Here is a 13,632-nt window from a genome sequence, read left to right on the forward strand (position 1 = left end):
TCAGTGTTGCTTCAGTTTATTGAGGCTTGCAGATATTTGTTTCTTCAGTCCTACATGTTGATTTGTGGACTGTCTGCCTCTGCAGTGCTTCGATCTGAATCTCTGCTGCCAGTCCTTCAGACGAGAAGACAACCTTAGAATTTATACTTGTTCGCTGCCATCAGCTCTGTCGTTTAGTCCGCTAAAGTTTTACTTTAGCATTTTCTGCACCAAATAGTCTACAACAAGGGTGTACTTAGTTTATCACAGTGATTCCTTTGATAAAGACTAGATCATTTTCTTATGATGTGCTAATAAATAAACCCTAGAACTAAACAGGGAGGTGCTTTCAGACCTGCAACCCGAAAACCTTGGTATGGATTTAATAATTCTGTGTCAAAAATATTTTCTATTTTTGCAACTATGATTCCCAAATTACCTTTGACTATTTCATATACGAGGCTTTATTAGTTTTCTTACTTTTGTTGTAGTTACCACTCATTTTGTCTAACTCTGTCTATGTCAGCATGAAGAAATTGTTTATCTGTTATTAAATAAATTAATGTAAGGATCATATTTCTTATGTCTGTATTTCAGTTTGGCCTTATTAACCTTTCTGTCCTTGTTTGATTAATGTAACAGGACTGATTTATTAATGTGTTGGCTCTTTATCTAACTGTAACACAGAGTGGCTCCTCATGTTGCTAGCATATTTAGCTCAATGATAACCAAGGAGAGCAAAAACATTCTAATTACTGATCTTATCATTTTTTAATATTTTGTATTTTTGCAAACAGAACTAATGTATAGGCTGACACAATCTACATTCCATTGAATAAAATGAATAGAAATTCTACCCAGAAGTCCTCAAAAAGCAGTTTTAGCCTCACCTCTTTCAAATTCTATTAAGAAAAAGCACCATTAGCTACCCAGTTATTAATCGATTAATCAAAAAAAAAAAAAGGCTGAGGATTTCACTTATTGATGTTAGATGTATGCAGTTAGCTGAAGATTCATCCTTTGTGTTCACTAAAGGAATGCTGCTATTGCATTTTAGGCAATAAAATGTTCATTTTCTCATTTAAGAAATGACTTGGGTTATTTGTTTATTTGCATCCTTTAATGTATTTCCAACTTTGTATAAAAAGACTTAAGTGGTTAAATGAAAAATCTGCAGAATGTGCCAATTTTTTATCTGATTAGTCATCAGAATAATCAATGAAATACTTGATTATTAAAATAATCCTTAGTTAACTTTGACCTGTTGGCAGCTGGCCAGTTGAGCATCTGTGCTGCTGCTCAACAGGAGTACAGAGATGTTTACTTCTCTGTACTCCTGGACCTGAGTCAGAATGAATGATGCAGTAGAAATGATGCAGACACTGAGAATCGTAAAGATGGATATCTGCTGCTTGAATGAAGAGTCAGGAATTCACTCAACCGATGTTTCTGCCAGTGTTTTGTAGAAGATGTTTATGCTTTTTAGAATGAACCATGAAGAGTTTTACTTGTATTTTCTGAATGTTTCATCTTTACTTGTTTCCCTCTGAACAAGAAAAGCAAATGAGGATTTTTTTTTTCTGTTTAACACCAAATAAACAGAATATTTTTTTTCTGGAGCCAAGTCTCACATCTCACATATTTCTTTACTGTCTGAAATGTAGACAGTAATGGAGAGAAGTGTTGAGCTGTGTGCATTAACGTTGCCTGTTGGCTTGACAGGGTCAGGGAGCCATAACAGAGAAGCTGCGCAGCCTGAGCATGCATGACCTGACGCAGATCGGCCAGCAGGACGACAGAGGAAACCAGCTGTACCCGTACAACCCCCACTCAGCTAACCCGGCCTCCAGGAGGTCCCAGAACACTGACCTGTCCTCCAGAGATGGTACGTACAGACACACACACACACACACACACACACACACACACACACACACACTCAGAAATATGTTTGGATTTCTCTCTTTATTAGGATATTGTCGTGACTTTCATGCATTTCTGGAGCCTCCAGCCAATCCTCACGTACAAGACATTCAGTCAGTCTCGTACACACACACACGCACACCAATGTAGACCCCCAATTTAGTCCCCCAATGTAGGCAATCTAGTTGGCTACATTGGTAGGCAACTAGAGGTTAAGAGCCTTGCTCAGGGTCACAATAACCTATGGCAGGAGGAAGCTGAAATCAAACCCACAACTTTCCCCTCTGCTCAGGAGTTCTGGTGAGTTTCACCTGCACAGAATGTGTCCACATCAGCACTGCTCTGAACATCCAGGAGAAAGTCCAGAGAAATCTTAATATTTATTATTGTTGTTATTATTATTATTATTATTAGTCTTCTTGTCTTTTTTATGGAAGAGACTTGCTAACTTACCTGTAACTGGTCTGTAATGTATTGTATTTGTTTCAATGGGACCCTGACGGACTATAGATGAAAACTAGCATCTGTGGCTAACTCGGTAATATTTTGTAATTTACCTTGTCCCTTTGAAATAAAGAACAACAGCTGTTCTATATTATGTAATGGAGAAATTACCCAAAATGTATACCAATGTTGTATGTATTTAGTGGAGTAGTTGTGGTCTGACCTCGGTATTTAATGTTTTAGGACTGATCACAGCTGTGATGTTCTCACAATAAACACAGATCATATAAATATTCACACCCCAGTGGGCTCCACAAACTAAACTGAAGAATAGACCTGATCATGGCTAAGGCATGGCTTGGTTTTCAGGGGTTACGGATGCTTTCTTCTTTGCATTGCTAATCGTCAGGTCGCCTCCTGGCTGCATCAGAAACGGATCCAGGTAGCCTGTCATCACTTCACTTTGTCCACTGATTTTCTCTGTGTGCTGTTTTTCCTCGGCTTCCTCCTTCCCTCCAGGTTGGCTGACATTTCAATGAAAGCACTCAGCAGCTGTGTGTGAAAGAGTGTGTGTGAGATGACTTCCCAGCAGACAGAGGGGATGAGATGAGATGAGGTGGAGTGGGGATGCCAGCAGAATGCCAAACACATACTCACTGTTCCTTCTATGCTTGTCTTTTTAAAACACGCACATGCACACACACACACACACACACACACACACACACTCTGATTGGAGCTCAAAAATATAGAGCTGCAGAGGAATATGTAGGAGGAGAAAAGAGATTCCAAGGATGGATGTAGGAGGAGTGACGGAGGGATGGGAACATGGCGGCATCATGCATTCAGCTCAGGCAGCCAGAACCTTGGTTAGCTCACCTGCTCTACAGCTCCCTCTAGTGGCCAGATACACGGAATACAGGTGGAATAAATTGTATCAGCAAATATTCCTGTTGGACTTATTTACTCCTGGCTCACAGCACTGTTGCTGATGTTACAGACCTGCCAGTGAGTTGCAATGGAAACCTACAGTGGGATGCATCTGTGTGTATCATTCTCACACATTCTCTCCTGTGAAAACACATGTTGGTAATTAGTGGCGTTGCAGTAGATGTAAAAGATCGAAATTGATTTATCTTTCCATCAACAGCTTTGAGTTCTGACAGCGCACAGCTGGCGTCTAGGCAACCGTAGCCTGGGAACCATTGCTGGGTACGTGTCTGAGGAAGCTTGCATTGTTGGGCTCTTTTCTGTGGATCTCTGACCTGCCAGGTGTTTTTGTCTGAAGGTTGATGGAACAATATTTGGCTCTGTCCTTCACATTTAGGGTGTTGGAGAGATTTACCACTAAAGTGACTCTGTGGAATCCAGAGGTTCAGCTGGAAGTCAAACTCCAGAGTTCTACTGGGTTAATTGTCTCTGGTCCAAACCATCATTGATTGGTTCAATTTCTTCCTCAGCATGTCATCATGTTCTAGATCCCGGCTTACATATTTGATAGTTTGAAACAGAAGCTCTTGACAGTGACAGTGACAGGACTCTGAACAGATGAGCTCTGAGCCGGCTGGAAGGTCCAGCAGAGTACCTGCAGCAGTAAGACCTCGTTTCATTGGTCTGTGGATGGAGGAGGATCAGCTCTGAAGCTGATGGGGAAAAAAAAGTAGATTTTTTTTCCCATAAGTAGAGAACATGGAGAACAGTTGAGGGGAAGTGCTGTATTTTCTTTATTCAGTCAGTTGTTTGGTGTTTGTTGATCTCCTGGGAAGTTTGCTCCCATTCCAGCTCTTCTAACTGGTTCCTGTCTGTTTCCTTGGATCCACATAAGATGTGGATAAGATTGGTGTCTGTATATTCCAGTTAACAACCCATCTGTTACTAAATTAGTTGATGATTACTTCAATAACCGATTCATCATGATTAATCTGATTAAGTGTGTGTGCTCTAGGTAGCAGAAACATGAGGGTTCTGCTGAGCTCAGCCACACCTTCACTTCTTTAACACACGCTGGCAACACAAAGGCACACAAACATGAACACACATTCGGGTCGGAATGTGTGCATGATGTGGACAGAGAGGAAGCTGAAACTCCTCAGTGGTGCTACAGTCATCAACATTCACAAGACCTTGTGAGAAATGGAGGAACCCACCTGATGTTAAATCCTGAGCCTACTTTTCACTGTTCTTCTTCTACACAGTTCTCTCACAGTACACATTATAATAATCATCTTCCCATATGGTTAGGTTTTAGGCCTGTCACGATAACAAATTTTGCTGGACGATTAATTGTCTAAAAAATTATTGCGATAAACGATAATATTGTTTCAAGACCTTTTGACACTGATTTAATAGAAATGACTAATGATACATGCGATTTCCTGATAGATGCACTTTATTTTCAAAATAACACGTAACACTGGAACTGATAAACTAAATAAACAAAACAACCAAAAACAAACATAAAATGGATTCTCAGTCTCAATTAACAAAAAACGTACTTGAATAAAAACTAAACAACATAAAGCCAAAGTGGAAATAAATACTGCATTCAACCAAAAGAGTGCAGATTATGAAGTCTGTATACTATATTGCCCTTCAGTAATCACTAGATTTAAATAGAGAAAACGGGCACATCCGACTACCTAATGCAGTAGTTCACACTACACCATTTTCTGCCCCTATTTTCCCCTTATGACAATCTTAGATCGTTGGCCGATCTAACCGATCATCCTGCAGTGTGTGGTGTGTTACGGTAGATTGTTGTGGCCGCTCCGATCTAAATCAGGGGTTTTCCCCGTCTGGGAGCTTAACGCTGCGCGTTGAATGTGACAGGTAGCCAATCAGAAAGCGCGGATTCTCCTCCATGCTTTCTGAGGGGAAATTACGGAAGGGAATGTGGGAATCCCACAGCTGAAACGGCGCAACCCGAAGTCCAGCGGACAACGGAGATGATTTGTGGGCATCATTAATGTTTATTCAACATTTCGTGCAAAAAATATAGAAATGACATTTCGTGCAAAAAATATAGAAATGACAAGGGGAGGAGTTGGAGCCAAATTGCTACCTCAGTTGATAAACCCGGTAAGTTTTCAGCTGTTCTTCGTTAACGTGACATAAATAGGTTCTAATGATTTTCATTCAGTCAGGACTTTACGCTGACTCTATAGCCACATGCATCACACAGGTAGATTCTAGTAAAGCATTGATTAATGCCTAATTTTAAAATTAGTTAACTGAACTTGTAGCCATTATTTTGTGCCCATGTGGCTGGACACCACACGGCACGACGAACCCGATCGAACCGTTATACTTAGGATTTCTGTCGGCTAAGGTGTCTCTCAGGGTTTGAAAATGGGCCGACAACTCTTGTAATGTGCGCTGGACATTAGACTAAGGAAATGAGGAAGGAAGGGTCAGTAGAGAGCACCGGAGCTGAGCCTTTTTCATTCCGTGTCATCAAGAGAAAGAAAAAAGGCTGGAAGAGACGATAAAGACGATAATTAAAATGAAGTCGATAGGTTTAACTTATCGTCCGATTGATTTATCGTTTATCGCGACAGGCCTAGTTAGGTTTGTTGTCATATATAAGTTTTTAGCACATTTAACATTCCGTATGCCAGAAACTGGCATCTGATGAGGGAAGGAGAGACCCGATGATTTAATCCTGGTAGATGGAAGTCATTCAGCTTCACACACAATCACGTTGTTTCATTGATTGCTGTGTGTGTGTGTGTGTGTGTCTTTTGTTTCTTCAGAGTACTACTATGAGCAGGAGGATGGGTCTGATGACGAGGCTGAGCCAACGTTCTCTGAAGATGAGGCCGTCAGTCAGAAAGGACTGAGACGTTCCCAGAGCGTCAAGATCACAAGATCCAGAGTCCGCAAAGATGTAAGTACCACCTGAACCCGCTGACCAGGAAAATATTGGACATACACTTCTGAAGGGACAGACGGGGCATTTTGTCTTCCGCATGTGAAGATTTACACACTATTTAAATACGACAAAAAAAATCAAAGACTTTCAGGCAAATCCAGACGATTTAACAACCTCTGATAAAGCCTTTAAATGGAAGTGAGGTGCTGAGTTCCTGAACATTCTCAAATCTTTGTTGCTGCAGCTGAACTCCTAACATTATAGTTCAACTATAACATTCTTAGTTGTAGTTTCCTGCATGAGAGGCTAATACAGAATGATGACTGAATGCTTTCCACTGAAACTAATCCATTGCTAAAACCAGACAGTCACCGCATTTTTCCCTGCCAATAACTAATTGTGAGTTTCCAATGTTCTAAAAAAAATGGTCAAAAACACTTTAAGTGATGGCTAACTCCCACCTGCAGGTGACTGTATTTCATACTCTTTTTCTGCCTCTGTCTCACTTGATATCAAGTTATAGTCAGGGGTGAAAGTAGGTGGGTACGGTCGGGTACTACGTACCCCTAAAAGATTTAGCGAGGTTATGCAGTACCTGCAAAAGAGGGGAGCAGCTGTCTGCTGTAAAAAATCAATGGGTTCACTGTGCAGCTGTGAGTGATTAGTTTTTCAAGAACAATCTAAAACACAACTTAATCAGTTAATAAATAGCTTTTTTCCCCATTTCATATTGTTTCTTCTTTCTTTGTGCTTTACTAGAGTAGGTGTGCAACACGTCGATCGCGGAAGGTTTTGAGTCAATCTCGGTATTAGGTGACAAACTGAACACCGCCAGGACGCTGAGACCAACATGTCCTCCTCTGACTCTATCAAAACGTTCGTAACTTTATTAAAGAACAACAAAAGAATTTTAAAAAAGTGTTCAAATGAATGACCCAACAAAAACAATAATCTCAGTAATTATTGTTTCAACAAGGTATTGTGCAATTCTGTGCGTTTTGGTTACATTAACAAAATAACCAGCAGAGTAGGAGTTTAAAATTAACTAATCAACCATTGCTGTGTTCTGGGGAATGGTTCTTAATAATCGCAAAATAAATATCAAGCCTGAAAACCTAATATCATAACTAAATGTTAACGTAATCTGTGCTGGGCTCGAGGAGCGCAGGTGGTTGCTGCGGCAAAGGGTGTCCTTAAATGACATAGAGAGAATAAAAAGTTGCGAGTGGTTTAAAGTTGATCACTTATTCGGATTATTTTACCTCTGTTTACCTTTGCTGTGGCACATTACAGCCGCTGTAGTTTCTGAACGTTCAATAAATGACAAACTTGGCTACCGTATTTTCCGCACTATGAGGCGCACCTAAAAACCTTCAATTTCCTCAAAGGCTGACAGTGCGCCTTATTATCCGGTGAGCCTTATATATGGACCAATGGGCCACAACAGGTCTAACAACTGCGGTAAGCAGCCGCCGACTTCATTTTCCCTCGTAGAAAAAGAAGTGCGCGGTGCATGCTGGGATAGTTGTCAGAATGCTGGTTTGTTAATAAAGTTTGATAATACATTTAAAGCCGGGGGGGGTGAAACTGGGGGGAGAGACAGAGACTGCGGCGGCAGTGTCTGTGTTACCCAGAAAGCAGTTGGGCACAATATCGCAACACCAACACTGTGAGTGAAACAATGACTGGGGCAGCCTACTTTATAAAGCACTCGGGACCACTTCTTTACAAATGTGGATGTGTAATAATAGAGTACGGAACAAATTGGCAACCCAGACTGAAGCCTCTATTCTGTGCGCCTTATAATGTGTTGCGCCTTATATATGAATAAAGTTTTAAAGTAGGCCATTCATTGAAGGTGCGCCTTATAATCCAGTGCGCTTTATAGTGCGGAAAATAAGGTAATTACTTTGTTCGTCTGCGAGTATATGTCATTCACAACAAACATGGTAAATATGTGTCATTAAGTATTTAACAAACAAATGGCTTCTACAGCGATAATTATGTGAACTTAAATTGTCTAATTAAAAAAAACTTTTATTGCTTTCTGGCATCTTGCTTTGAGCTCAGAGTCTGAGAGGTTTTTCCTCTATCAAACTGTTTTTGCTTCTCATTTAGTGGAAATATTGATGAGATTTTCTCCAAAATGATGACCTTTTTCAACCTTTATAGCTCCATTGTTGAAAATGAGGAGCTAACATTCACAAATTACAGTGAAATAAAATCCAGTCCAACATCTGGTTTGAGGTGATTCCTCTGGCACCTGTTGGAGGAAAAATATTCCAACCTCAGAAGATGTGCTTTTAACTTAACTCTGTGGTTCCTTCTATCAGTATGAGATTCAGGGTGAGGAGGTGCCATGTTAGGAAGAGAAGTGGAAGCTGCAGGATCTTCAGAACAAACAGGTCATGATGCTAGGCTATTGATTATCCCTCTGTCTGGACACAGGATCAATATACCGTATTTTCTGCACTATAAGGCACACCTAAAAACCTTCAATTTCCTTAAAAGCCAACAGTACGTATTATAATCCGGTGCGCCTTATATATGGACCAATATTGAGCCACAACAGGTCTAACTACGGTAAGCAGCTGCCAACTTCATTTTCGCCCGTAGAAGAAGCGTGCGGTGCATCCTGGGATAGTTGTCAGAACGCTGGTTTGTAATCTATTAATAAAGTTGACTGACCTATCTACCTACCGACCGTCTAGAATCAGGTCGTCTGCAGGTCATTTAGCACCACGTTCTCCACGAACATGCTGTGCACGAACGGAGAAGGGTGACCATCATCCGGCCACGTCGCGGAAGACTCTCCTCGCTAACTGGAGTCTGACTGTTTTGTCACTTTAGTGCAGCTCCATCTAGTGGGTGCATAACGTAACTCCAGCCTCTACTGAAGCGTCTATTCTATGCGCCTTATATATGAAAAAAGTTTTAAAATAGGCCATTTATTGCCTTATAGTGCGGAAAATACGGTAACCAGTTTAAAATCTTTAATGAATGATTATATGCCAGACATGGAAAACTGGGATGCACTCCATGCCATGATGCTCAGAATTTAGGTCTCATGACATCTCGTGCTGTTAATATGAGGGAAATACAGCTCCCTTTTGTAGCAAGTCAAGAGCTACCCAGCTTTTATCGCTTCGCAAAAAAATTAATCGGCACAGAAACTCCAAAGCACACAAAGAAACTCCAGATACCATATTTTCCGGTGCACTATAAGGCGCACTGCATTATAAGGCACATAGAGTAGACACTACAGTAGAGGCTGGAGTTACGTTATGCATCCACTAGATGGAGCTGCACTAAAGGGAATGTCAACAAAACAGTCCGATTCCGGTCGGCGAGGAGAGCCTTCCGCGACTGGGAAGGGGCGTGGCCGGACGATGGTCACCCTTCTCCATTTGTGCACAGCATGTTCGTGGAGAACATGGTGCTAAATGATCTGAAGACGACTTGATTCTAGATCACATGTGTCAAACTCGAGGCCCGCAGGCCACATGTGGCCCACCATGTCATTTTATGTGGCCCCCCAGCGTTTTATAGACCCATGATTGACTTAAAATAGGTTTTCAGCACAAATTGACTACAAACTACATCTCCCATAATGCATTCCAGTTGTTACCAGCCAACATTGCGGCCTCTCGCCACTAGAGAGCAGCAGAGTCACCTGAAGCTGCTTATTGATTTTACCAGCGAATAAAACTAAGACATCGACAAGCTAACATCAAAATATCCAAGAAAAGAAAAATCGATTTACAAGTAAGGCTGTGAATGAAGATGTGTGTGAGTTGGTGTCAGGGCTGCAGGTCGCGCTAGACTTTTTGTTATCCATTATCTTGACCAACAACATAAAAAAATCTGTCATGTACTATTTTTATCCATGAAAGTACAATCATATTAACATAGGCTATTTAGCTGCATTTTATGCGGTTTAGTTAATATTCATTGTGAATCTATACAGCATCTGATCAAAAACAGGAAGATTCGTTTACTATAATCTAAGAACGCACCCAGTGGTCATCTGACGTCTTACGTCAGTTTTGCATCAACTAAGTTTCTATTTCCTGGGAGACGGGAGTCTGAGGAGTTTCTGTATATGTTACAACTACCAGGGCCTTTGTGTGAAAATATGAGAATGTAGCGTGTGAAAGCATGTGTGTAGTTGACCTTGATAAGCACCTCAACATTTGCCACTAACAGGGGTACTGTTGGTCGCAAACCAAAGACCCAGTCTGGTCTTTGGTTTGCGACCAAAGATCAGACTGGGGCCAGCAGTTTTAGAGCTCTCAACTTTTTTCTTTATCTCCAGCTTCACACACTTCAGTCCTCTTGTTTGACTACTGTCATGCAGTCAAACAAGAGGAGGGAGAATCTCCCTCTCATCTGAACCACCTGGCTTTTAAGGGATTGGCTCCCACCAGGACTGATTAAAGGGGTGGAGACATTTCCAGAAAGAAAGATCAAACATTTGTACTAAACTATATTCCTAAAAAAATGTTTACACAGTTACATTTAACTCAAACAAAGCTAAAAACAATCTGGATGTAAACAAAATCAAAAAGACATCTCTCCTCCCGCTCAGACAATGGATTTTCCCAATGAGGCTGGTGAAAACACCAGGTCTTTGTCAGCACTGCTCATGGGCGTGCTTCCATGGCAACACCTGACCAGGTGACCTGTTAGGGAGGGGGTAAATCCCTCACAATCCCCAAGAATTTAAAACTACTTTCACCCCTGGTTATAGTCCATGAAAAATATAGTGAAAAACAAAAAGAAATTAGCTATTCAAGTTCTTTAAAGAGTAAAAATGTTTGTTTTCAATCTGTCTGCTGTTATTTATGTTTCTCATCTTTGTTCTTCTAGATGTAGAGTTTGGAAACAGTTTGATGAGAAAAAGATATTGAAACTCTTTGCTAATATTTCTAGTATAGCACCACAAGATCAGGAAGTGTGATTGCAAAAAATCACAAACAATCTGTGTGCACACTAGGGCTGAAACGATTCCTTGAGTGATTCGAGTACCTCGATTATTAAAATTCCTCGATGAAAATTGACCTGCCTCGAAGCTTCGTTAATTTATGTTTTGTCATTTAGCGCACCGTGTTTCAGCCGGAACATTATTTGCGTTGAGCGGAGCTCTGACTTCCGCCTCTGAGTTGTTGACGGAAGCTACGTGTTAGCGGCATAACGTCCAATCTTCAAGTTCGGCCCGCGGGATTTTACTGATTGGTGATAATTCCGGGTTTTCATCGTTTTTGTGGGACCAATAAACATCCTTAAAATGACCGGCGCGGTGCCGAGAGTTCGGCAGCCTTTCTGCTCCGGAGCTGCTGGTTGAACGGCGGGAAGAAGCTGAGGAGGATTTATACAGGTGAGCGGAGAGACTGAACACGGCGGGCGGCTGAGGGTTGATGCTTACAGGGTAAGAGCAGCTTTACGGACGAACCGCACAATAAACTTATATCATCCCGGTCTGAACAAACGGGAGGCGGAACATGGCTGGTAGATGAGTTTCTGAACGGAGGAGCCGTAAATATCCCGTATTGCTCCCCCGGTCTACAAAAAAGTAACTGGTAGGGAAGCTCAAATGTGGAAAAAATAGACTGATGTTGATATCCGATAGTAACACTGGTGTTATGGAAGATTTACCAATATTTTATTTCATAATTGTTTTGATCCGATTACTCAATTAATCATAAGAAAAATCTATAGATTACTCGATTACTAAAATAATCGTTTACAACAGCCCTAGTGCACACCTTCCTGTCTGTGTGTCCATTTAAAGTGACAGAGTGATTTCAGCTGGAGGCTTTCACAGCTTTACCTGTGCTAAAGATGCTGAGCTGAACATTTCTCAGCAGTAACACCCTCCAGTACGCTGATCCTGGTGCTTTCACTGTCTTTTCTGTCACCAGCAGCTTCGTTATGGATCACTGAAGATTAAAGGCAAGAAGAGGCCGGCGCTGAACTCTGTGAACTACAGCGCGTCATGAGACCCTGCAGAGCTGCCTGCTGATTGGTGGATAATCTTGTTTTCCCACTCTGATGGTTCACTCTGCTGGACTCTATGTGATGACCAATCTGCTGACATATTTATTACCTGCGGCTCAAGCATTTCCCCTCAGCGTTTTCCATGGGTATTATTGTCTGTCTGTCGTCTCTCACTGGGACTGATGGATTTTTATTGGAGTGGGAAATCTCTTGTCTTTATGTTTTAGACACATTCCTCATCATCTGCTCTTTCATTTAATATGAATAACATGGTACCACTGTGGCTTGGCAATTTCAAATGTTAAAAATAGCTTTAGTGTTAATTTTATGCTCTGCTTTCCAAAATATCTGACTCCATAATCAGAATAAAATATTTTCATCTACTGAAACATTCTTCTGGTTGATGGATGTCCTCATGCGTGACTTGTTAGGTTTGAACTCATGTGGACCATTTTCTGTTTCTGTCATTTAAAATGCTGTTTTTGAACCATTGCTTGAAGCAAAACGATGCTTTTAGTTTCAGTGTAGGCATGAGGAGAATTTCTGACTGTGCTGCTGCTTTCAGCTGCTTTTCCTCCTTTAGACGTGGCAGCAGCTGAGTCATGTCTCAGAACAGGAAGTGGGAACATGCTGGCCCTGGATGGACAGGGTGCCAGGCGTGTTGGACTCTTCCCAACACTTTCATTCTGTCAAAAAGGGGAATTCTCTAGTTTTTCTAACTTTCACTGATCTACCCAGAGAAGATCATGGTTGTAAATGTCAAGCTTTAATTATTCTGAGTGTTAATGGTTTGCTTTTTTATGACTTTTTTGTGATTTATATGCTTTTTATTGTAACAGCATAATTTGCACATGCATATCCTCCCATTATTTTATATGTGCTGATGTTTTTCATCTCATTTTGTCTGATCTAGTTTTCTGTGTGGAGAAAGACCAAACCATGTTAGCTGCAGCGCTGCTGCTTCCTGTGGAGCTCAGGATTTCTCTGAGCCAGTTTTTTTTCTCCAACATCCTAATTGTAACCCAGTCCAAAATAAAGGTATTTTGTATTGAGTTAAGTTCATGGAAGGTGTAAAAATTTAAAATGTATTAAATATGTTTGCTTAAATATGTTTAAATTGTTATAAATAAGTGTTAACAAAAAGCTGTACTTACAGGTACTTGAAGTATTATGGTATAATAAGTTAAAAGAATTTGGAAAAATGTAGTTAAAACTGTTTTATAGAAAAGTAAGCTTCAACATATTTTATTTTGAAGGGCTCATGTTTGCAAGAGGAAGTTGTGTAGAGCAAAGTAACTTTACAGGTCTGTGGTTGGCTGAGGATCAGGAAGGGATAGGAAAGTAGAGGGAAAGAGAAAAACATGGACATCTCATGGACCGCTCTCACCTATTGTCGCTGAGCGGTACTTCACTCCACT

At 40.9% G+C, this 13,632-nt stretch overlaps 1 protein-coding gene across 6 annotated transcripts in view; it reads left to right on the plus strand.

Moving 5' to 3' along the window:
* Positions 1-13,271, plus strand: part of reep3b (receptor accessory protein 3b) — a 45,135-nt gene extending 31,864 nt beyond the window's left edge. For 4 of the 6 annotated variants that reach the window (XM_081600451.1, XM_008438213.3, XM_008438215.3 and 1 more), the window contains 3 exons: positions 1,702-1,864; positions 6,099-6,232; positions 12,139-13,271. In XM_081600451.1, the coding sequence (XP_081456577.1) occupies positions 1,702-1,864; positions 6,099-6,232; positions 12,139-12,216 (375 nt within the window). In that variant the 3' untranslated portion in view covers positions 12,217-13,271. The remainder of the gene's footprint in view (positions 1-1,701; positions 1,865-6,098; positions 6,233-12,138) is intronic. The other 2 variants (XM_081600452.1, XM_017310957.2) reach the window with 1 other exon arrangement.
* The last annotated feature ends 361 nt before the right edge of the window (positions 13,272-13,632 follow it).

This window comes from Poecilia reticulata, chromosome 19 (assembly GCF_904066995.2).
Source record: "Poecilia reticulata chromosome 19, P_reticulata-male-v2, whole genome shotgun sequence".
NCBI lineage: Eukaryota > Metazoa > Chordata > Actinopteri > Cyprinodontiformes > Poeciliidae > Poecilia > Poecilia reticulata.